The sequence below is a fragment of the Orbicella faveolata genome, unplaced genomic scaffold, assembly GCF_042242905.1.
Source record: "Orbicella faveolata isolate gen_17 unplaced genomic scaffold, um_ofav_v1 contig_36, whole genome shotgun sequence".
NCBI classification, from domain to species: domain Eukaryota; kingdom Metazoa; phylum Cnidaria; class Anthozoa; order Scleractinia; family Merulinidae; genus Orbicella; species Orbicella faveolata.
The window spans coordinates 3,739,923-3,765,332 of record NW_028301565.1 but is presented as its reverse complement, the minus strand read 5'-3'; the positions used below and the strand labels follow the sequence as shown (position 1 = coordinate 3,765,332).

Below are 25,410 nucleotides of genomic sequence, written 5' to 3'. Positions count from 1 at the left end.
GAGAACGAAGAGGATTCGATGCAAGATTAAAAATACGCGGCCGCAAAGCCGTGCTCGATGGGTTATCAACAATGGTGGATGAAAGAAGCAGGCGTTTGTCGTGGGCGATAGCGGCCTTCAGCTGCCGAATTAATGGAAGATGACTTCGGTGTGGAAACGACTACAACGTGTAGGGAAAAAGGCGTCAAAATTCCAGTTTACTGCCTCATATCAGTCGTTAACTGTTGAATGTGTTAGAGGTGGAAAATGGTAAGAGGACTGTGGGCCTACATAAGTGTAATCATATAGCTCAAATATGTTTTGGAGAAAAAAGCACGCCCTTTTGTGACCACGTCTTAACACTTTGTGTGTCGGTGGTGTGAAATGGAAATTTGTTTACAAACTTAAACTAAACCTGTAATTTTTTTTTTTTTTCGCTTTGTGCCATCCCCGATTCAATGGAGTTTACCCAAGATTAAATAAGCTTAAATTTGAAAATCAAAGGCAATGGAGAGTTCTTTGAGGCATGAAAAGACTTTCGAATTGACTTTTAGCTTTAATCGCCAGTCAGCGCATGATATCTTAGCTTATGATACAGTAATCCTTTTGTTCCTACAAATTGACCATGCCTCTGTTGAAATGTTTGGATGCGTGATATTATCTTTGTCGTTGTGTACAAAGTTTATGCCTTACAGTCTATACGTCTAATGGTATCCATGCTGTAGATGTAATGGCTGTTCAATGGGGAATCCTTATTAAAAAAATTAATTCGGGATCGAAGAAATCGCGACAATGAAATGTTTCAGTGCAAAGAAATTAAAGCAATGAAACTGAAAGTTTTTTCTAACTTCCTCCTTTTCGGCTAAAATATGATGTTTGCGTGATTGAAAGTGCAAGTTTTTGACAGAAAGCAATTACCATATAAGTGTTGAATCAATACGTAATGCACATTCTTTTCATCTGTTAATTGCTCTGTAATTATTGACGTTATACATGTACAGAATGAATATGAAGGAATATTTGTACATGTGCACCTGTGTAGTTGTACTTCTCATTGGAAAAAATTTTCTTTGCAACTTTGTTTTTCCTTTTCTAAACAGACTTTCAATATGGCTTATTTTAAAACTTGGATTGATTTGCAAGGCAGTTGTTTGTTTTATACATATAGGAGCACCTTTTGATAAAAATCCCTCCACTTTGTCTAGTTGAGTTGAATGTTTGTTTTTTTAGCTCAAGGTCTGACCTCTGCCCAAGAGGAGATCAGGAACAAAGATTAGCAAGTCTGGATCAAGAGATTAAGAACTTATTGGTGCACAGAAATCTGCGCCAATAAATTTATTGAGACTGAAACTGTTTCAGAACAAAATAAAAAAGTAATTCAGAATGCTGATTTTTGGTTGGGAAGCTTGTAAATATGCAAGTCATAATAAAGTTGTTGTTGTTGTTGAAGCAATGTAAACAAGTAGTTGGGAATAAAAGGAAATTGTTAGGTTTTGATCAACATAATGTTGTTGAAACCTTGACTCTCGATTCTTCCAGGAAAAACAGTTGTGGGGCTTAGGAACTTTTGATCTGATCTTCAATTCACTGAATCCATAGAGCAAGGAACTTTGCATAAAATTAATTGAACACTGATTTTTTTTTTTTTTTTTTCACGTATTCAAATCCAGGCAGCCCAACAAACTTGTTGTGGTATGGACAAGACGGAAGAGAAGAAAGCTAACTAAGGTGAAAATAATACATGTATTTCTTAGTTAAATATCACAGGGAGGTACCTGTACTGTACCTGTTAAACATTCTCTGTTGTCAGGACCAAGCATTGGCAAACCATACTTTTTATTTCCTTTTAACCCTACACTTTTTATAGGCAATAATGCTATTCCCTTTGAATTCGTATCAATTTGTTCAATGTATTATGTATTTATTTATATTTATTCAGAAATATAAATTATTTACATTTACATATACCCTGTATGAGTTTAAAAAGAAATTTGTTAATTAACAAGGGACTATGTCAGTAAAATCTTCCACTGCCCTATCGCATTCCCAAAACTAACAAATCGCACAGCAGATGCCGATAACTAAATATAACTAGAGGATGTAGTAGGTGACAATTTAAGGTCCTAGTTTTTACTGTTTGTTTAGCCAATGCCATGGCAACCTGGAATCAGCAACCCATTCCGAGGCATCATTGTTTGGCCAGAACCAGATCCTGTAGACATTACTGTTACCCTGTACAAGGTAACACCGCTGAATCAGCGCATGATCACTCTGAAACATGTTATATATTTAAATATTCAATAGTTTGTATAACATGCCAAACCTGCACTGTGCTTGTAACAAAGTATGTACAATTGTACAAAACACTCATAATGTTTTATCATTACAATTCTATAGAAGTTACATGTATGTAACAGTGTTACTCAGAAATTCACTGAACCGTGGATTAGGGTCAAATTTTTCAACAACAGCCCTGTACCACTTTCTTTTACTGATATGCCGACATTGCCTTTGTGTTGTTGTGAGCTGACTGTAAGCAGATTTCAAAGGAAAGGTGGAGAAAAGAATTGGATAAATGTGTTAGAAATAAACAAAAATAATTATTGTACAGTTTTGGTTATTCTCTTAACTAAGAGTGCATTTCTTTAAGAAAATCCAAGATTGGATTCTTAAATCTGATTTTGTGTTTCTTTTCCACTCTGGGCAAGGATTCTTTGGTTCCTTTGATGCACCATGATCCGTGTGATCTTGGATTGATCTGTTTCTAAGTAAAGTTCAACTGCAAAATCCATTTGCGAATTTAAGAATCCAATCTTGGATTTTGTTAAAGGAATGCACCACAGGAATTTAAGTCATGCCTCCATGCATAACATGTACATTATATTAATCTCTATTATTTAATGTGAAGGACTCAAAACCAGATAGCCAGTTTGAGGACAAAGAGTGGACCTTTGTTATTGAAGATGTAAGTTACTGCGTGAAGTCATTTGTTGGGCCACTAACTGGGCCAGTCTGTTTCAGGGCCTAGATTTTATCCTGTCTATTAAATTACGTGACTGCACATGCATACATGAAAGTGGTACTGTGCCAAGCCCTTTGCCATGTGGATTATTTAAAAGCAGAAATTAGTACTTTCACGTATTGTAAACTTTAAAGAGAAGGTTCTACAAGTAAATACAGTCAAAGTCTGCTTGGACACCCCTCTTGATATAGACAGTATTTTTTGTAGACATTGTTTTTGGTCCCAGTGACTCACAGGATACATTTTCCCTTACTTAAAACTGCTTATAAAACAAAGCATTTGTCTGTATTTAATTCAGGTACTTACTGGTATTTTTTCCTGCACATACTTTCTGTTGCCCCTTTGGTGGCCATTTAAATGGGTGTTCATTATTGACCGGCCCAGACTGCAGAATGCCCCTTAAACTCTAATTCACATTTCATTTAACTACAGGAGTCCCTGACTGGAAGGCGCAAGGCTATTGCTACAGGTGCTATCAACATGGTTGATTACGTCAGTGTAGAGAAACGCACCTTTGATGTCACACTAACCCTGAAAGTCGCCAGTAGGAAGTTGGTGTCAGCTTCCCTTGAATTTAACCTGACCTGTGTGTTGATCAAGGAAGGAATGGCGACGTGAGTATTGTTTATAACCCTTCTGTAGTATAGTGTACTTCAGCATGAAGCTATAACATGAACTGAACATGTCCATGTGTGACGAGATTTAACTGATTAACTTTCATTTTCTGGTAATTACACTGTATGACGTACTAGCCTGACAGTCACCTCCACTCCTCTCTACATCCCCTCCCCACCCCCATCCCTCACCACCCAGAAAGTTCTCACTAGCATGATTGCTAATACTTAAAATTAAACTTTAGTTTCATCTCCTAGAAGCGATACATCTACTTAATTAATCTGTAGATTGAGTTTTCCTTAGAATTTTCCAGAAGAAAACTGTACTTGCCCAGTAGGCAGGTGAAGGATAAAATCCTCTAGCCTGGAACTGCAAAGTCCATTAGCTCCCAGCTATTGGACACAACTTTTGTTGCATCGTGACCTTTTGTTCCCACTTTAATTTTATTGATGATAATAGCCTTCATGTTCACGTGGCTTTCTTTTATTACCTTCATTTTGCCTTTAGTTAGTTTACTATTATTTTCTCTGGAATTGAATTTAATGTTGTTAATTAAAACCAGAAATTCATTGTACATAATTGATGCATGCATTAATAATAAATTAATTTTGTTATTCTGTCCTCAGTGATGATGATATGATCAGTATCGGCAGCATGTTGAGCTTGGGTGATGGCTACTACTTAGATGATTATGATGACGATGTGGAAGTAGCACCATCGCCAAGGTTACGACATAAACGGAACTTGTCACAAGGCCATGCAAAACTACCAGGTACATGTATTTTATGTGAAAGCTTTTGTGGCCACCATTTAGAAAGAATGAGTCATGTTGTATCAGGCTTCCTACAGGGTAGTGCCTTTGTCCTCGCACCAGTAGTTATTTTGTAAAACATGTTGCCAGGGATATATGAGACCTCCTGTTTGACAATGAATTTCCTCGTGTTTCTTCGGTATGATCCACATTTACCCATTATGGTGGCCTTGACTAGATAGCATTCTTTTGCCTTAATGTATTGAGAACTAAAGTGGTATGCTGCTGCTTTTTGTGGATGGTTATCATCACATACAATAAATCAGCAAATAAACATGCAAATTGGACTAGAGCTTTTGGATGGTTATCATCACATACAGTAAATCAGCAAATAAACTTGCAAATTGGACTAGAGCTTTTAATCTTCTGTGTTTACATGTATAGAATATGTTTGAACTAGAGGCAAAATTGGCAATATCTTTTTTTAGGTTGACATATAAATCTTGTATGTATGTGTACATATAAGTACAGTTGTACACCAGTCTAAAACTGGTGTAATGGTTTCAACCACTCAATCAATTAATCAATCAATTAATCAATCTATCTATCAATCAATCAGTCTATCAATTAATTAATCAGTCAATCAATCAATCAATCATACAATCAATCAATTCTCCAGTCAGGCAGGCAGGCAGGCAGGCAGGCAGTCAGTCAGTCAGTCAATCAGTCAATTAATAAAATGCATGAAACAGCCTTAACTAACAAGGCATTTTCAATCAAAGCAGTTACCAAGTTGCAAGAAGCAGAAGATATTAAGACTCGATCACCAACCGCCTCTCCTGTTCCTAGCAAGAAAAGGAGCAGATTAAGGTCCAAGTCTGCGCTGGGAGAAAATACCAAGACCCTGATTAGTGATCTTCAGAAAGTAGAAGGCATGAAAAGGTGAGATACTGTGGGTGGAAATTAAGTAAGATTTTACCCTCAGCTTACATGAATATAATTTTCACAGGTAAATATTTTTCAACAAATAGTAGTAGCGTAAAAACAAGAAGCATATAAGGACATAGATACAGTTGTCAAGACTTAACTAACTTAGTAACCAGGCACTACATCAAATGATGAAAAACTAGTTTCTAGGCTCTTTGCCTAAATTTGTTTGGAATGCGTTGAGGAGAGAAATTTGTCGTGAACGAAATGGCATGTTTTCGTCGCTATTTTAAGAGAAAAACTTCTTCAAAATAATTAATCTCTCCAGAATGTTAAGCAGCTGCTTTATTGCTAATATGCAACACTTTTTCTGTTTTATGCGGCAAAAAGCTCTGATTATGGGGAGGATGCGGATGTTAGCAAATTATACAGATCCGCACCACCATATCCTGTCAGATGCCTTGTTTTAATGTGTTTTAGCAAGCCTTGTCTGATGACTAGGAAAACAAATGATGATTAAAAACTGCTCTGTACATGTACATGTGTGTAAAGCAGTGATCCACAGACAGGTACTCAGTCTAGGACAATTTCCCCCATTGTTAGATAATCTATTAGCACTACATGTACTTGTTACCTACAGTGTATGTTGAAAGTTTCAGAGCAGTAATAATTAATCCATGATTGTTACTGTAAGTACTGCTCTTTTATTTTGCCAAGGTTAAGTACTGACTCAGATGTTTCTGCAGACGTGTCAGATGGTGCTCAGGTAATGTAGATCTTTATGTACCTTAAATCCCTGAATTAGCACTCCCTCCCCCCCCCCCCCCCCTTGAATAAGTGCCCCTTCAAATAAACGCCCCTCCTATTGGCCGAAATTTAAAATAAGCACCACCCCCCCTCAAATAAGTGCCCCCCTCCCCTTCCCCCCATTTTCTGGGCGAGTAATGAGACAACAAAGGATGTATAGTTTTCGTCATGTAGTATTAGATTTTTTTGTACATTGTTTCAGTTTGTAAACATGTTAAGTGAACATGTTGAACATGTTAAGTACTAATGGTGCTGCGCTTTAAACTTGAGGATCAGCTTTTTATGAGTGGCCATGAGTGCCCCCTCAAATAAGCGCCCCCTTGAATAAGTGCCCCCGTCTTCTCCTAAATTTGAAATAAGCACCGCAGGCGCTAATTCGAGGATTTACGGTTTATGTTATAGGTCAAAATGGAATTCTGGTTAAAATGAAATTCCTTTGTCTCTTAACCCTAATTCTTCATGGATCATGAATAATTAGGGTTAGAAGACAAATGGAAATTGAGAATCAAACTAGGTTAAAATCATTTTAGCCTTAATTTCATTTTGAGACAATATAAGTATATAGAGGATATTACACAGTGGTGAGAAAATATGAATTTTATGTTTGAGTGGCAAGAGCAATATCTCACGAGTGAGTGCAGTGAATGAGTGAAATATTGTTCTTCCCATGAGAACTTAAAATATTCATATCTTCGAGCTAACATGTAATGTTCTTTTTATTATATAGACATACTGATGACGGCATTTTTGATGATTTTCCAAAGATTTCCAACCACTTTTCGACAATTTCTGATAATTTTCCAAAACTTGACTGAAAGTCACACGTAAATTACCAAACATTTTTCGAAAATTTCCGAAGATTACCGAAGATTTCCGAAGATTACTGAAGACTTTCGAGGAAGACCCGAAGATGTTTCGATCATACACCAACGAATTTAAGTACAATTTAAGAGACAAACTCAATATCAGTGAAATCATCAATATCTTCACTAGTGAGGATATGCAAAATACACCACCTGAGTCCCGGATGTGGTTTCGCATGAATTTGAAGAGTGGTGTATTTTCCAGTAAAACACTCGTGTCTATATAATGAAACTCATTATTTTGTTAGCTAGGTTCCCTCCTCTGCTACCTTAAATAGCCAAAGCCAGGAGCTGGTAGCTGAAGCTGCTGAAATGAACAGAGCAGAACAACTATAACTATATTGCAACAGACCATAATGTAACTCAAAATATATGTAGCTGTATGAAAAAAAGTTTAACTTAATTTATAATTTTAGGAAAGTTCGAAAGACAAGAATAAGATGGAATCTGAACTGATCAGTAAGTGCAGTTAATATTAAATGACTTGTAGACATCTATTTGATAAAGCCAATCAGAAAAAATTGGTGACTTTACAGCTTTGCTTTTCAAAGAAGCCTACTTGTAATATCAAATCTAGTGTCAAATCCATAAGTTGAAAATAAAATTAAAGTTGAAATTTAAATTTCTCACTCACTGCTGGGAGCCATGCCAAGCCGAACCATGCAGCCTGACTTTGATTAACAAAACAACATAGCTGTCTTACAATGACACAAAAAAGTGGCTAGAGAATAATTTTACTTCAACTTAATACATTCTAAAAATACTTCATGGGTGGGGCATGTCAGGCAATGGCAGATGGCAAAACAAAAACTGAACCTTACACAAGCCACGTGACCTGAAAACCCCCGTGCACTTGTCCTCAGACTCCCAGCCGTGTGTGAGAAGAACATTTTCAACTTCTTTCGTTCCTCAGCCAGCGGAAGACAACACATCTTTAAGGGTTTGATACGAAAATCGATTATTAATACCAGTTAATTTTTTCTTTCTGCAGAATGGGCGAGGTCATGCACTAAAGGCTACCGTGGAGTGAAAGTTAGGGACATGACTACAAGTTGGAGAGATGGGCTTGCATTTTGTGCTGTTCTTCACCACTTCCATCCTGACCAAATGTAAGCCAATACCAATAGGCACAGGCGATCAAGATTTGCTCTTGAATTCTAAGTGCACATAAATGCGTAACATGTCTTACCATTAAGACAGTGCATCTCGGTTATTTTCCTGGCTTTGGCAGGAGGGCTTAGAAATTTTAGATTACAAGTCCCTTAAGTGGCATTGTACAAGGAAAGCATTTTTCCTTCTTGTTTTCAGCCTTCCATTCTGCATGTATTAAGTACTTCATTCCAGAACTTGCTTTCCAGGGCTTCTCTTTCTTTTTGTCCACCATCATTTGACGCTTCTGCGTGCCTCATATTCCATCTTGCCCTTTTACGTACTGCTGTCCAAGTCTGTCAGGGCTGCACAGCACTCATTTCTGCTGCCAAACCTAAGCACATGACCATGCCATCTTCACCTGAGTACTCAACATTTGATAATTAGAGATTAAATCAACTATGATATTTTATTATTTAAAGTGCTCCGCGTGGTTAAATCAGGTTTGTGGTATTCTCATTTGCAGTGACTTTACGTCTCTTGACCCACAAAACATTAAAGAAAACAACAAGCTGGTAAGAACTTAAGTATGACGTTTGCTTTAATTTGAACCTTTTGTGATTTTATTGGAAGCCTTTTGTTGAAAAATAGCGTTATCTATTCGTCTTGCTGTTTACTTGGTTGTACAAAGTAGTTTTAACTTCGAAGTCTTTGACTGTAGTACGTGTAATGTGTAGCCATTCTTTTGAATGCTTCAGGGCCAGTACTTCCATCTGCTGCTGATTGTTTTTTGATACTTTGTAACAATAAAATCGTTTGGAATAAAGTAACACAATTTCTTTTAACTATGAACTTGAACACTCTCGGAAGTGTAGGTGTAAAATAACTTGTATTCCCTTGTTTTCTAATAGGCGTTTACCGCCTTCGAGAAGCTGGGCATTACGCGGCTGCTGGATCCAATGCAGATGATGTTTTCACCCAATCCGGACAAGCTCTCTGTTATGACCTATGTGTTTCAGATCAGGACTCACTTTACTCGATCGCAACCACTACCTCCGAGCCCTCTCAGCCTGGTGTCATCACCCACAACACAGCGTCTACTACCTGCCCCACCTCAGGTGATAGTCACGGCTTATGATGAGGAGCCTAAAGACCCAGATGACACCCATGGGGCAGACATTGACAACAGTGTCAGTAGTAAGGAGTCTACTGCCAAAGAAATCGAGGAAGGGTACAACCCATTTCTTGATGATGAAGAGTCGCTGAATGATACTGATTCCACGCCAGAACAGCCAGCAGATCCCCCTGCCACCAGTTTGGGTGACTCCAAGCAGAGAGGAAGAAGTAGCGAGCAAGACGATGAGTCGAAATCTCCGAGCACAACTGAAGAAAACAAAGATACATTGCAGGAGGCTGCTGGTAAAAGAAATGATGTTCTTGTTAAAAGTAATATGAAACCACCTCCTAAACCTCCAAGGCTCCATAACATCACTAATACCGGTTCCAGCGTCGATGCAAACTCAAAAACACTCGATATCGTTGATGACAAAGACAAAAGTGAATCGAAAGGATCTAATCCCTTTGATGACGACGAAAAAGAAGAAGCTGTAGTAAGCAAGGAATCTGATTCTTCCTCGAAATCAAACAAAGGTTACAATCCCTTTGATGACGATGATGATGATGATGAAGTCGATGTTGCAGATGATGATTCTCAGAAAAAATTAAATAACACAGAACCTAAACAAGGATATAATCCTTTCGACGATGATAATGACGATGCTGAAGGCACGGTACAAACTGAAAAGGTTGTAGATCAAAAAACTGCGAAGAAACCTTCCGGCGTGGTCAAGAGAAGGGTTTCGTACCCGCACGATTTTAATCCGTTTGAAGATGATGATGATTTAGAAACGACGGAAGTTGATGAAAGCTCAAAAAGGACTGAATATAACGAAGGTAAAGATAAGGAAACTTCGTCAGCATCGACGGTAAAGAGTTACAATCCGTTTGATGATGAAAATGACGATGATGAAAGTATAAGTGGTGATGTTGGTGCGATAGATACTAGCAAAGTGGAGAGTTCGACAAGAAAATCCAGCGCGGAAAGTAGAGGCAAAGTTAACAAAGAGGCCGAATCTACCTTGCCAAAGCCTGTGGTAAGTTTGCCGGTGATGTTGCTGTTTTATCGCGCCTCCGTTTTATAACAGCTCATGGAACATTCAGAAAAAAATTGAGCTTGGTTCGCGGTTGATCATTCTCGTAATCGCAATTTTCTCTGTTCTTTTTTGTTTTTTGTTTTGTTTTTTTGGTTACTTCTTTGGGGATTTTCTTCCAGGGAGGACTAGAAGTAGTAGCTTTCTGCCAATCTGAAATTCGAAACTTATTTGAACGTAGTCAAAATGAGGCGTAATGTATGGTGACAAAGACTCCTTTGAAAACCTGGGTAAGAAATTTCTCTCATTTTGTTTCGGGACGATTTCGTAGAGTTTTATTCTATTCGGTCATGACTTGTTTACTGTCAAACTCTATATCAGTTGAAGCAAAGCTATTTTGTAACATTTTTCCTCTGATAGGAGACATACAAGAAGAGGCGAGCCCCGCCCCCTCCAGCAGCACGGCCATCAGATGATCCCTGGACTCAAAGGCTTCCCGATGATGCTACACCTGTAAGGGTTAAACCGTTATTAGGGAATTTAAGAAAACCACGACGGCAACGGCAACGCGAACTTCGGTAAACAAAAGGTTTAGTGAGCAGTGAAATGGCTGTGCACGTGCGTTATAATTCTTGGTACATTTCTTTGCCGCCTTCTGCAAAACAACAACGTAAAATGACCAAATTCTGCGTTGTCTGGAGGACGTGAACTACAACGGCTAATTTTTTTAAATTTCTATTTCAATTTTATTGCTGGGTTTCAAATTTAGTTTCGTGCTAGTTCTGACAGTGAGAAACAAAACAAATGACTTCAGATTATCTCAAGATTCGTAGATAAAATATAAATTCAGTTTTTAATCAACGTTGTCCTCGGCGTCGCCGTCGTGGTTTCTTAAACTCCCTATTGTTTTTAGTTTAACAACCTGCCAGGCTGTGATCTTTGAAACCTTCTTTTGAAGTATCACAGATTATGATTGCATTCGTCGATATTCTCGTTCACTGGTCAGTTGATCTGTAGTAGCAGGAAACTTTTACGTGTACACGGTGTAACCTCACTAAAGCAAACTTGCATCGTAAGATCTTGTTAAGTAACGTTCAAACCCTTTAGAACCAGCCGTTTCCCCAGTGAAAACATTGACTGAGATTTCTCGCGTGCATACGATTAATATAGTACACAACGATCGAATTTGGTGAACAAGGGTTGTACCTTTCTTTAATTTGGATTCAAATACAGCCCATACTACCTCAGCACATTGCCTCGATGGTTTGTTGAATTCATTACATGTCGATCTCAAATCTGAGGGAAGTGACTGAAGAAACTTGTAATTAAGTCTAGTTTCTGTACCATGAAGTGTCAAAGAGTATTATTTCTACCGCTGGGTTACGCCTGGGACAGGCTAGTGCCCGGTGGGATACTAGGATGTCCCCAGTCTCCCTCCTTCCCTCTCGAGCATTTTGTTAGGCTTCCGTAGATAGTAACTTGATGATGCCCATGTATACATCAGGGCGAGAGGTACAGCGAGAGGAAAGTCTCCTACAGTAAGGTGTTTCAACACTTTTTAAGTTCTTTTCCCCCTTCCCCCTCACCCCCCCCCCCCCCCATCCCCCAAAAAATCAAACTGCGGTAAATAAAGTTGGAATGTCAACTATTACGTGTCGTGACGTCTCTTCCAAACAATCCCTGTTCTGATCTGTTTCCGCAGAGACGTAGGCGAGCGACAAAACCAACAACGCCAGGAACTGGTGAACAAGCAAGCCCTCAGACCTCCCCCGCCAAAAAAGGCCCGAAAAGAGCCGCCCCTGCTCCACCGAGACGACCACCCCTTATCCCTTCTTTTGACGAGTGGAGGAGCGGCGCGTCAACGGACAGAGCCGCCACTGATGACAATGATGGACAGCCGGCTAGTTCCAATGCGGAGGGCTCACCAAGTAGAAAAATATCTCCCGCTGCAGGCGATACCAATGGAAAATCTGACAGCAGTGGTAGTAGATCTCCAGGGACAGCTCATAAAGTTTCTAGTAGTGATGGAGCTAATCAGGTTGATATTAAGCTACTTGCGCGTCAAGTGCTGATGGACGCACGCAAAAAGGCTGGGGCTAGCGGTGCATTGCCCAGGGAACGAGTGGCGGAAATCGCCAAAACGGCCGCTGATAAAGCGACAACAGGCTCAACACAGAGCGAAGTTAGTGCACAAGAAAAAGCTAAGGTAACGAGAAAAAGTCTGTGAAAAGCTTTTCGACGGGAGTTAGATTGTTTCTTGTTCACGTTTAACTATGTTGTGTTACGGTGCGATGTGTAAATCACATGGATCCAAACTAATTTCATATACTCATGTTAGGTTGACGAACAGGATGCTATGAGAAAGAAAGAAGCTCTGAGACAACGAAAGGTTAGTTCGCGTTCTGTTAACTTAAACACGAAACATTTATATCTATTCCTATATATCTGCAAACTATGATAATAGTTATACATGGAAGTAAAAGTAGATGACTGGTGGGTAAAGTGGCCTTAAAATGCATGCAGTCTTCTCTTGACAGCCGTAAAACGCCCGTAGATGCTTTTTAATTAAGCGATGATAATCGACGTCTTATAAATTCTGAGACATTCCGCTTAAGCTCATCAGTAATCTTTCTTTTGGGAAGACAGAAAACTGTGCGACAGCGAAAAGCTCCCGTCTAATCACAACAAGAAACATAGGAGAAAGTCTTAACTTAATCTGGGCTTTGCTCTCACTCAACAACTCATGCGGCAGGGAAGACAGCGTGCAAGCAGTTACATATAAGAGAGCCGGCCTCGTGCGCGGACTGTAAATTGAGATGTTTTATTTTCCTTTCTGACTTTAGGAAGAACTGCAGAAAAGGAAAAAGGCCACCGAGAAAGCCCACATGATGGTCCAAAATGCAATTGCGAGAGAGAAGGCTCAAAAGGCGACTAACTCGCCGGAACAAACAAGAGGTGAGCGAAAAGATCAGGAAGTCGACAGTGATGCGCCTAATCCTGACGCTACCAGCAATGATCAGAAACCTGTTGGGAACAAGAATTTACAGCATCGTCCTTTAAAACTCAAAGATAAAGAAAATGACTCACAAAAACGAAAGTTATCCACAGAGAAGGACGCCAAGTCCGCGCCGGACAAGGCGGGCTTCAAAGAAAGCGACGAACTACAGCGAATAAGGCAGATTTTGAATCAAGGAAAAAAGGAGAACAAATCGCGTACTTCTGAAAATGTCGATCAGGAAACGGACACAGTTGAAGCGCGGAGTGCCGGTGCGTCAGAGGAAGGAAAAGGGAAAATGTCTGGTTTTAATACTTCAACATACCCAGCTGTAAATGGTGTGAAAGGTAGTCCAAGCCCCACACCTCCGACACGGTCTAAAGCACGCGGTCCGAACGCGGGTCTGCGTGACTATGTTGAGAGTAGGAAAATGAACTTTGACGTATTTGAGGTACCACCCGTCCGAACACAGCAAAATGATGAACAGGACAGCGCGGAAACAGGAAAAGGTGAGAAATGTCACAAAAACAATACAGTTAAATATCTAGTATAAAATATGCTTAATCATTTAAATTTTAAGCGTCTTACAATTTTTTGAACCAAGTAAAGCAGTGCACTATAACCTTGTCAGTACGGATTTCGACTGCTGCTCAGTTTCATCTCTTTTCATTCCATTTGTATGAGGTTGATGTATGCCCTTAGGTTCGAGATACGGCATTTTAAGGAGATTGTTTCCTAACCGAGGTATGATTCTTCAAATCGTTCGCCGTTCATACGATCAGCCTGTGAGCCTGGAGACGGCTGTAAGCTAACTCACGAAGTACGCAGGCAAGCGCTGCCCCTCCACCTTTATTTTTTCTCCTTTGTCACCTTGTAATTTGTTTTATTTGAAAATTGTCATTGTTGATTCTGCTGATCTTCTTTTCTGCTGGCATTGCAGGCGACACGACAGATGGCCAAGCTAAGGTAGGAATGATGGTATTGATCTATATTTCCTTCATTTGTCGGTTCTGTTTTCACTTCCCGCAATTAATAGAGACCTTTAGATTGGACTACGAGTACGAGATTACGTACGAGTAGGATTTTCTAATTTCAAACCAGTGACGTTCCCAGAGCCCTCGCTCTTCATCGTGGTTTTAGATAGAGAGTGCAGCTCATGGGATGAAATGGGTATGTGATTTGAGGATGTGAAGCCTGCAAACTAGAATTGAAAAGTCGTACTCGTACTCGACGTCGCACTCGTACTCAAATCTTTTAAGATGTAAGATTTAAGGTAAGGCTGTGAATGGTACGGCACTACCGCTGGTGAATCGCCGTCTCACTTCCCTCGAGGGGTCCCTTGTTTGCCGTAATAAAAATATACAGTATTGGTCAACTACGATCTCTTCATCGCTCTTTCAGAAACGAACAGTGCGGTCTCAATTTATCAGTTCATTAGGGGACTTTTAATAATATTTCACTGTTGGGCGAGTATATTTCGTGTAATATCTCGCCTTACAGGAAATATTATAAGGGGACTTTTAATAATATTTCCTGTAGGGCGAGTACATTTCGTGTGATATCTTTAAGGGCTTCGTTTTGTTTACGTCAAATTGATATGTGGTGGATTGACAGTCGGTTCTTTTTAAGGAGGCATATATTTTCATGACTCTTTTGTCCGTGTTTCGTTAATATTGTTACTTGGTGTTCCAATTATTTTCGATTCCTCCACTGGTCCTCCAGCTCCTGATGAACTGAGAACTTCAGCATCATTTCTGTGGTGCAGGTTGTGTAATACCCTAAACCGCACTGTTCGTTTCTGAAAGAGCGATGAAGTGATGGTAGTTGACCAATACTGTATATTTTTATTACGGCGAACAAGAGAGCCCTCGAGGGAAGTGAGACGGCGAATCACCCGCGGTAGTGGCGTACCATTCACAGCCTTTCCTTTTCCCCCAATCTCTCTCCGTTCCGTAGTCCCTCGTGATTTCTTTAACCAGCATACGTCCTATATTCATTTTGTTTATAAACTTGACTTTTTTGTTTTTGTGTAGAATGAAGACTCGATATTAGATGGTGGAGACCAGGACTCCGAGGACCTAACACAAGTTAGTTGTTTTTGTGTTTAGTTTGTTCATCTCTAATCCGGCGTAACATAGTTAACAGCGTTACAGCACTTAAAGCTGAAATCTTGAATCTTCCAAATGTAGGTGTTTGTCCTAGCTGTTACAAATTTGGTCTTTTCAGTTGAAATCTTTGTCAGCTGACGATTGAGGCCAGTGACCATTGAGTCTAAAAATAGTAAGAAAGGCAGCTAATTACTCATTTGCTATTACTATCATTTTTTTGTTGTTGTTGTTTTCGTTTAATTACCGTCTCTGCCCTGGTAAGATGATCAAGTGTTCAGTGTTTCATAACCTGCTCGCTGAAATCTGCTTTGTGTTAAAGATTTCAACAGTTAACCAGTTGTTCTATTTTGAAGGAGTTTCAAGACACTTCTGAGTACGTCCGCGAAGAGTTAAAAGTACTTGAAGAACAGCAAGAAGCTTTGGACAAAGTCGGAGAAAAACTCGAGACGGAGCTACGTCGAGCAATGGGGTGTAAAGGTGAAATTTCGTATTTTATACAATATGGTGATATGAGCATCTCATGGTTGGTTAGACAGGCGGTGCAATAGATGTCTTTAACAGGTGAAGATCTATGCGGTTAGTCAAAACCTTTAGCATGGTGCAAGAATACCTACACTGTTTACTGAAATAATGTGTTCGTCTGATCGTTACTGTGCCGCCAAAAAACTGGTCTTATTGACCGAAACGACTGAGGGTAGACAAACAAGCAGGGTGGGTTCTAAAGTGGGTGGAGCTTGTCTCCGGCTCGGACGGCAAGACACTTTACTCTCACAGTGCCTCTCTCCACCCAGGTGTATAGATGGGTACCGGCGAATTTAATGCTCGGGGTAACCCTTGCGATGGACTAGTATCCCATCCAGGGGGGAGTAGAAATACTCCTAGTCGCTTTATGCTACAGAAACCGGGATAAGCTCCGGCCTGATGGGTCACTTTGCTCGTATGCAGACTTTACCTTTTACCTTATGTAACACAGGTTGTGAAGAAGAACAGGAGAAACTGATGCAGGACTGGTTCGTACTGGTGAACAAGAAAAACGAGCTGGTCAGAAGACAGGGTGAACTGAATTTAGTGTAAGTTTACTTTTGATTTAAATGCTTCAGTATCCAACCAGGGACAGTATAAGCAGGCTGTATTTTTACTACTTGCCAAAGTATGAGACAGAAAATGGTCGCTCGAAATCAGCAAAGTGGTTGGAAAAGAATTTTTAATTTCCTCGCCTCGTTTCTAGCTTCTGCGAGACGGGTTGTGCACGGTCTAGCAGGCTGTTTGTATTCTCTTTAATTGGTAGACTGATTCTGAGTCAGGTTACTCCTACTGCAACGAGGAACAGGAGATGGAACTGCAACGGCCAATGGCTATTTACGCAATATACTGTCTTATCTGTTTTGTCTCTCTTACCGCAGTAAAAACGAACAAGACTTGGAACGAAGTCACAATATGCTTCAGCGAGAGTTACGAGCCCTTTTAGAGACGGAAGGTTAGTGAACTGTTGGAAATGTTTATTTTTTTAATAGTTGGCCGTCGGTTGAATAACTTACTTTAAATTCCAGCACTACATCTACGAAACGCATTTTGTGAGTTAAAATCTTAGATCTACAGTAATCCTTCATTTTATTGCAAGTTAGTACCAGTGATAGCTCGTGAGTAGTGGCGTGCTAATTTTGATTATCACGACAGTCATCATGCAAATCACTGTTTCAAAAGAAGTAAAAGTGTTAAGTTTAATGGGCCAGCCATCGCATGCCTCGATTGGTCGATAACGATTTACTATTTTACCGACCCTCGTGCAAACCTCAGTACGCTTTTTTGTGTCTTAGCGGCTTAATATATCATTAAAGAAGTTGGAGGAATGTTCGAATTGTTCTTAAATCCCTGGTGGTTTAGTATGCTGCCTGTTATCAACATACAATCCTTACTGCGTTGGTTCGCACGTGGTCCCGTACTAGGACATGAACCTGGGTCAGTCTACGTTGCGTTGTAGAACTAACCGTGTTGTTTTGCTGACTGAGTGAGATGCCGAGAGTCTTTAATGGCACCGAGCAGGATGACTTTCTTTTAAACGAAAAAATGGCGTGCAGAAAAAGAGAATTAACCATTCCAGGAACCAAGCCTCTTTTTAACTGACCTGCTCAGGGTCTGGGTCGAATCTGAGCGCGGCTGCCATTTTCGAACCTCTTTTGTTTTTTTTAGTTAGTTAGTTAGTTAGTTAGTTTGTTTGTTTGTTTGTTTGTTTTAACTCGTCCTCTTGATCCCAGTGATCATTTCACTTGCTAGGGACGCTTTCTGATGAAATCTTCTCCCGAAACTTGGCCAGAAGACCGTTTATGTGTGACTTCGTGACGCGTCTCGACGGCTTTCTCGTCTAGTAGAAGCCAAAAGTCCTCGACTCAGGCGGAAAATAAGCGGGTAAATTTGGACAAGTTTCTCCTCAAAAACTCGTTTCGTCGAGTTTAAACATCAGGACGAGAAATTTGTCACTTACGGGAAACCTGTCTTGTACAGATTTCTTGTCTTTAGTATGAACTCGGCCCTTACAGGTGAAATTTCTTTACTCTTTTAATATCCTGGATGCATTGTCAGTAACATCATTACCGTTCCAGACTGCATTCACAATTGATTCAATGTAGGTTGTGAAGGATTTCCTATCTTTTATCTCTCAAAAGAATCATGTTCTTACTAATTACAACGCAAAATCCAAGGTAAGGTTTATTACTAAAGAAAGTTTAGCATTTAGCATTAGGAACATCTGCAAAACGGCAGCTTTCCTTGAAATGAAGTGATTTCTTTGTCTATAAGCTTAAAGCTACGCACTATTGTTCAAGTCGTTTCAACGCATTTGTTTGGCACAAGTTTGGCGATAAACTAAACGACCCGGAGTATTTCACTCAGTGACGCTTCGATTCGCGGTCATCTCTCACCTAAAGAAGCTAACATCAGCGTTTCTAGATTCAGAATGGTTTCATTGCCAGCAAACAGCAGTGATTACACTGGGACTATTCATGGTAGCAGTTTGTACGTGGTCCTCTCGCAGTCCAGCCTGTACGCTCTACTCGCGTTACTGGCCATTGCTGGAAATGGTTTGGTCATCTTCTTGTTTATCCGTCACAAAACGCTTCGAAACGTGCCAAATTATCTGATTGTCGACTTGTCGGTCGTTGATTTCTTCAACAGCGTCGTCAACATTCCTTTTGCCATCTGTTACGTCGTGTTGAACTACTCCATTTTTCGTAACAGGGCATTTGCGTGGACTGTGTCGTTGCTTCACTCCTTGTTCTCTCTTCTTTCTCTCTCCACCATGGCACTGCAGATGACGGACAGATATTTGGCGGTGTGTTGGCCTGTCCTTTACAAGGCAAAGAAATCGAAAACAAAACTGCTTCTTGTTATTGTAGTCAAGTGGATAGTTAATGTTTCACTAACTGTACTCTTGTATTTTCCACTTTACAAAATAGATCTAGGCAGTGTATCAGTCGTAAGCTATAGACGTGCCTATTCTCGAACTTTATCTTCATTTCTCTTGCGACTTGTTGTCTGTGCCTGCATTTTTTTGATCATTATCTTTGCCGTTTTGTCTTTGACAAGACTTCGAAGAACTGCACATGTTTTACCAGCACAGGGCCAAAATGGAAACTCGCCGATGGCACGAATTCGACGTAAGGCCTTGTACACAATCCTTATTGTGACTTTCATGTGCGTCGCGTGTTTCGTGCCGTTGCTAATACAAGGTGTCGTTGGATTCGGGTTAGAAGACGACGGAAGACAAACGCATTTAGCAGCTTTTGCTGTGATGATTTGCCTTTCGATTCCAAGTTCGCTCAATCCGTACGTGTTTTTGACTCGAGTCCACAGCTTCACATCAAAAGTAAAGGAACTGAAAGGGACTTTGTGTGGTCATGGGCATGAAGAAAGTGAAACCTCTCTGGGACAAACAGGCCAAGGACGCTCTCTTAGCGGGACAGACATAGCCGAAGTTGTTCAAATTGAAACCATAGAACACCCCATCGGCCTTACATCCGCTAGGTCGATGTCCCTGTCCGATAGAGATTTCTGTCCGTATCTGAATCCAGAACGGTCAACGAATAACAGAAGAAAAAGCATTTAGAACTGCTATCGTGCACATCAGAATTGACAGTAGCTATGAACAAAGCGTTAAGGGAATCGGGGCGTTTCAACTGTTAGCTTGTCATGTACATAGTTAAACATTGAACTTGTCAATAACTCAGGTACAAATGTAGCAAATACTGGTTTGTACGGATGATTTTTCAGTTTTAGTTTTAACTTGAATTCGCCTCATTGTTCATGGTGGTTTGTAAAACTGAGTGTAGATAACGAAAGGTAAAATGGCTTTTTTTTGGGGGGGGGGGGAGGGTTGCCTTTTATCGCACAGAGTGAATCTGTTTCGATTTCACCCTCTTAAATGTCTTTTATGTGGCTTTTATCTCTTAAATGTCTTTTATATGTCTCTAAAATGTCTCAGATGTCTGAAAGGTTAAGGAAGGGATGGTACAGTAGTTAGAGCGTTCGCTTCTCACCAGTAATAATAATAATAGTAATCAACTTTATTTATCGAGGGTAACACAGAACAGTAGTAACTGAAAACCCAATGGCCCTTAAAGGACCAGTGTGGCCCGGGTTCGAATCTTAGTCCCAGAGTCAGAAGTGCGTTGCGTTTTTTCTCGGTTTTCGCCTTGCTCTCAGGGTTTTTTCCCGCGCGCGCCGGTTGTCCTCCTTCAACATCAACCAACACTGCAAATTCTAATTCGATCTCGGTGCACGAACACTTTATGATGGGTTCATCACAGTTCTTCCGTCTTTCGTGGTAAATAAAAATTACATTCACAACAGAAATTACATTTTACACTTTTACATGAGATAACCTTTCATAGTTGAATTTTCCCGCTACATTTCGGCAATAAGTGATCTTAAAACTTGAATTTAACTTCTTTCCTGGGCTATTCCAAAATATAAAGGTTAACGATATACGATTGGTTCCTTGTCGTTCCAAATCTAACTGTTCGGGTCGATTGTGTCAAATAGGTTTTTTTCTTCCGGGATGAAACTGTAAAATTTTCTAGACTATGACTGCGAAATTTTGAATAAGCTTTAAATCACTTGTTATCAAGTGTTTTTAAGTTTTTTCTTAGTCTTGAAATGATCAGCCTATTTTAAAGTTGATGTAGCTGGCGATAATACGTTGTCAGTGTAGGAAATAAAGTAACTCGCAAAACAACGTATCAAAAGACTAAGGTTGTCTTTATTCGATAAAGGCTGCTTTTCTTTCTTGTTACAAAAGGAACACTGGTCTGCTAGCTAACAGCTGTACACAAATGATTCACGGCGGAGATAAATAGGCTATTTCCGAGTTGTCTTTTTCCTCTGTGCCCGAGCGAATATCTGTCGAAAACCATTCATATGAAAATGTGTTCCCCTTACAGGTTCATTTTCATGTAAATCAAATTCATTTTCATATAAAATGTTTTGCTCGAGAACTCGCTTTGAAACAGAAGCACGAGGTCACCATAACTGAAGAAGCATTGAGATTCGGAGAGCTGTATGGAAAAGACGGAACATCTCTTCAGCCGACTCCTTCACCGAGTGCAATCCACATTTATAATTTGCAGTTGGTTCCATTAGTCATTCCTATTGGATCGAAATCCTCCAATCACAGCCCAGCGTTTGATAATTGAACACTTTGCAAGACGTTTGTTAGCTGTGATTGGTGGAATAGGAATATCAAGGGCATTGTTGGTACATGTAGCGAGTTCGCCCGGTGTCCTCTAGTTAATCACTTGCAATTGTCTAATTTTCTCAATGAGTGTGTTCCCTTTCTTTAAATACGACTCTAATGACATTTTTGAAGCTTGTTTAAAACGATTGAAGTTTAGTCAGTGCTGCAAGTGATCAGCTGTCCCTACAGCCTCATGATTCAGAAGTAGTTATTAGAACATACTGTAATTAGGCTACCAAATAAACACAATCAATGCTTAATAGCGTATATAAAGACTGCCCGGGAGGCTTATCCAATAGACACAACCTTTTTTCTCGCTTCGCTTGCAGTTTTTTCGTGGTTATTATTTTTATTTCTCGCTTCTCAAATCCATGTGGAGAGATACGAACAGATTGCTGATCTACTGCAATGCGCTGCACTGCAGTGATTCCCCAAGTCCTTGACGATGATCTATATAACTTAATTTTTTCCCATTGTTGCAGACTATCAGAAAACAGACGAGCAAAGAGAGAGGGAAGTGGAATTGATAGAGCAGCTTGTGTCTGTCGTGAACAAAAGAGACCAGCTGGTACAGTTCGAGGATTCGCAACTTCAACAGTAAGTCACTGAACGTTTGCAATGGTCTTCTTTAATATGGACAGCAAAGGGACAGGCCTGGGTGTACGTATTAAAGAAGACGAGATAATGTGATTGCTGGTTTCTCAAGCACCAGGTGAACTAAGTTGTTCGACTCTATTTTGGACAGTTCACATTAAATTACTCCATTCATTGATGGAGATCAATGAAGAAAGGTGGTAAATTTTAAGCTCAGTAATGAAGTGACAAGGATGCAACGTGCAACATTCATCATATTACGAGTGTAGAGCAAAGAGAAAACCTGACTCACCGACGAGGTTCGAACCCATGACCTCAAGGATTTAGAATTTGACGTTATCCTTGCCCGTCACATGATGAACTTCTCTCTCCTAATTAATTGTTTGTTCACTTTTTTTTAATTCAGGGCCGAGAAGGATGCCCTGCATGTGCAGAAAGTGATCGACAGCGCAAGGATGCCAAAAGACAGGAATGAATGTGTCCTTCAGTAAAATGGAAGTTTTTCATGTGTTTCCTCATTATCATTCTCCAAGTCATCAAGAGGAGATCTCATCTTTGGGTAGGGAAGGGGTTCGTTAGGGAGAACAGCATTACTACACCCGTAAAAGTCTAACCTAAACAAACAGACGTGTCTCCCCGCGCCTTCATTTCGTCCTCCGCTGAAGAGATTTCCTAGTTTCTGTTGTGAACAATAGAGACCAGCTGGTGCAGTTTTATTTGAGGTCGGAGTCGCAACTTCAACATTAAGGTCTTGGGATCCACGTGATAGGTTGCATTGGTTCTGATTTTCGCGCGAATATTCAACTCCGAGTGTAAGAGACTACACGGAAGTCGAATCCGAGGACCAATGGTTTTACCAGCTGGAGACGAAAGCAGCGTGCGAACAGAGACAAAGGATTATCCAGGCTACTTAAAACCAAATGGTCCGATGGTAGTCGCATCTGCCGTTGATTTGAAAGCTGTTTATACGTTGGTATGCGACTGTTAAATTAAATGAATTTTGTTTTGCAGAAAACAAATTGAAAAGCATTTGCCCTATTCTCTTGGATGAATTCACCTGTTAAACAGCGAGTTAAAGCGTTACTTTCAACGATAAATCAAAGCTAGAGTTATTTTATTTTTATAGCAACAATGCATAAAGAACAGTTTGATCTCCTTTTAATTTTGGCTCTTCTGTTTCCGAAACACAAGCGAGAATGACCACTATTACTATTTTTATTTTAATGAGATAAACAAGATACTAAACGTACTTTGATTGGCTGAACAAAGTATCGTGAGGTTTATTTAGTGAAAGACAGAGAGTCTTCCTTCCCTTGGTTAAAGGCGTAGAATTTGAAGCCAGAAGAACAATATCCATATTTAAAATAGAGAGAGATCACCCAAGAGAATTTTCCGGCATACGTAACGTTTACAAGATGACTTTATTGACCGCCGTTGATATAGTTTCGATCAGTCCAGTTTATGACCTTGTCACTTTAGTGATAGCAACAAATGTTAAGTTACACAGAACTAGCAGGCAGTTATTCCTCATGAGTCGTTTAACAAGAAGAAAGAAAAAATAATTGTTTTTCTTACTCCCTTTCCTAGCCTTTTTCGTAGCCGTTTCTTAAGCCGTCACGTTGCGTGACGGAAAACGTTGACTACTAAAGCAACACCTACGAAGAAGACAAGGCTACTGATAAAATATGTTGAGTTCTGTTGGATGTGTTGTAGTATTCTGCTATCGACCGGTTGAGTTTTGGACTAGTTAGACAGCAGTTCCGCTACATTAAATTTAAAAAAAAAAAAAAAATACAGCAATGATGTCGAATCAGATTCGATCGGGAATAAGGCGTTTTGGATCAAAATTATATATTTAGGCATTTTAATAGGAAAATTGCCCATTGCTTGTAAGAAGTGTAGTATTCGTTCAATTTAAAATAGGAAAGTTCAATTAAAGAAAATGAATTTTTGGAGATTGCTACTCTCGTGTTTTGTTCTGGGCGCTAGGCGAATGAGCAAACAATATATCCCTATTTAATACGCAGACTAAGGAAAGCGCCCCACAGGCAACAGCTATGCCCCCTTGGTCGATAGAAATATGAATTTCACACATTCTTGATTCTATTCAGTCTTGCTTAAATTCAAAATTCTACGCGAACAATACATTTGGCTAGCTTCATTTCTGGCCTCAACTTGTCTTTTCTTGTTGTTGTGGTTGTTGTTTTGTTTTCGTTGTTTCATTTATTCGTTTTAATATTTCAAACTTCGCAACTTTTTCGCTGCAGGATACGCGGCTAGTGTTTATGCCATTACACTCTTTTCTTCACAATTTTCAGTTTAGGGCCAGACGCATGCTCGAGGGCAGTGCTTGTCTTTGAAGGCCTGAGTATCGACAATGCTCAATTAGCCGATCAATCCACGAGCGTGCTTTCTTCTAACATGAATGCTGTTACATTACTCACTACCTACCGTGTTGTGGATAGTGAGTAGCCTAGCAGTGTGCGATGTAGCAAAATGACGGAGGCTGCTTTTTGTTTTAGAAGTGTCTAAAGAGGATTTAGATAATAAAAGTTTTGGTTGCGCCCTCATCAACTATCACGTGAAATAGATGTTTCGAACCCGTAATCTAATCATTAAATAGTCCGGTTCAGCCACAGCCACCAAAACTGCCCCAATTTGCGACTAAGATGGCTTTTGTAAGGAATCGAAAAAATTGCTGGTTTTCAGTGTCACGCAATTCAAAATAGATCAAAATAAAAATCAAAACCGGTCAATAGATAAAGTCCAGAACCTGGGAAATGAAAGAAGGTAAATATGCAAAGACTCTCGCCAAAGTTCTGGTCCCAGCAATTTTTCTTATACGAGATGTGCGGAAAAATTTTTTACCCAAATTTATAGAGATTTGTGTGGAGACGCCATGCTGGTGCCCATCCGCATGGGCACCAACATGGCGGCCGGAAACCAACAGAAACATCTGTCACTGAGTTTTGCTACAAAAGCGTGAATTTATCCCTCGAGGAACTCTAAAACATTAAAATAATACTTTTTGCAAGACATGAACTGTTCAGATAGCCAAGTTCCCCGAAATAAGTCACTTTTTTAACCATCATGACAGCTCTCTAGGCAGTCATGTAGATGCCGCGTCACGCAAAAGCCTAAAAATTCAAGCGTAGTGTATCACAAAACCAAGAACCCATTCGGGGCGAGAATTTGTATGAATATTAGTTTTCAGCTGCTCTTATACATCATTTAAGTAAAATCTCAGGAAGATCAATAGTTTTGTAGTTCGAATTTTGGTGACGTCATGTGAAAACCAGCTATACTATCACTGGAATTTTGCTGGAAGTTTTGATCAATGCGGTGCTAATATTACATTGTGCACAACGGTGTGACACGGAAATTAGTTAATAGGCCAATTTCGATGTATAAAAATTCAGCCTAAAACAATAGACCTCAGCACGAGGCTCCAGGGAATAACTACAGAGTTTGTGGGGTTTATTCCCCGGAGCCTCGTGCTGAGGTCTATTGTGTTAGGCTGAATTTTAATATATTGAAATTGGTCTATTGTGATAATCTCAAACTAGCATAAATTACTATTTTTCCGGCACGGAGCAGAGGGCTGGGGGCGGGCTCGAGGTGCGCGGCGTTCAGCGGGATTAGGATTTGAAATAAGTTGCCGTTAGCAGGGTGAGACATTCTTTGGTCAGCCTTCAACGTGTGAAGTTGTAAAGTTCGTTTTTCCTTTCCTTGGTTTTGCACGAACGTTACTTTCCGATTGTTTATATTCCTTTAGTGCTGCT

At 40.0% G+C, this 25,410-nt stretch overlaps 2 protein-coding genes across 3 annotated transcripts; both read left to right on the top strand.

The window, feature by feature from the left end:
• The first annotated feature begins 33 nt into the window (after positions 1–33).
• On the top strand, positions 34–23,583 carry LOC110042596 (uncharacterized). 2 transcript variants are annotated; one of them, XM_089275287.1, is made up of 23 exons: positions 34–249; positions 1,650–1,707; positions 2,125–2,220; positions 2,888–2,944; positions 3,434–3,615; positions 4,243–4,388; positions 5,153–5,309; positions 6,012–6,060; positions 7,381–7,423; positions 7,956–8,073; positions 8,580–8,628; positions 8,965–10,206; positions 10,624–10,716; positions 11,906–12,409; positions 12,542–12,592; positions 13,047–13,707; positions 14,139–14,164; positions 15,232–15,285; positions 15,660–15,783; positions 16,280–16,376; positions 16,710–16,783; positions 21,517–21,631; positions 22,035–23,583. In XM_089275287.1, the coding sequence occupies exons 1-23, from the start codon at positions 140–142 to the stop codon at positions 22,117–22,119; spliced, it is 4,191 nt and encodes a 1,396-aa protein (XP_089131413.1). In that variant the 5' UTR covers positions 34–139; the 3' UTR covers positions 22,120–23,583. The 2 variants fall into 2 exon arrangements, with proteins under 2 accessions (XP_089131413.1, XP_089131412.1); XM_089275286.1 differs by having other exon boundaries at positions 5,150–5,309.
• Positions 16,790–21,540, top strand: LOC149102055 (substance-K receptor-like). The gene has a single exon (XM_089275289.1). It carries the CDS (start codon positions 18,260–18,262, stop codon positions 19,406–19,408), a length of 1,149 nt encoding a protein of 382 aa, XP_089131415.1. The 5' UTR covers positions 16,790–18,259; the 3' UTR covers positions 19,409–21,540.
• Positions 23,584–25,410: the final 1,827 nt, after the last annotated feature.

Bases quoted from the DNA above. Each gene is read 5' to 3' on its own strand.
- LOC110042596 (XM_089275286.1), top strand. From the start codon at position 140: ATGACTTCGGTGTGGAAACGACTACAACGTGTAGGGAAAAAGGCGTCA. The intron at 2,221-2,887 runs GTAACACCGCTG...TTTAATGTGAAG, and splicing joins TTACTGTTACCCTGTACAAG to GACTCAAAACCAGATAGCCA. The intron at 15,286-15,659 runs GTTAGTTGTTTT...TCTATTTTGAAG, and splicing joins ACTCCGAGGACCTAACACAA to GAGTTTCAAGACACTTCTGA.
- LOC149102055 (XM_089275289.1), top strand. From the start codon at position 18,260: ATGGTTTCATTGCCAGCAAACAGCAGTGATTACACTGGGACTATTCAT.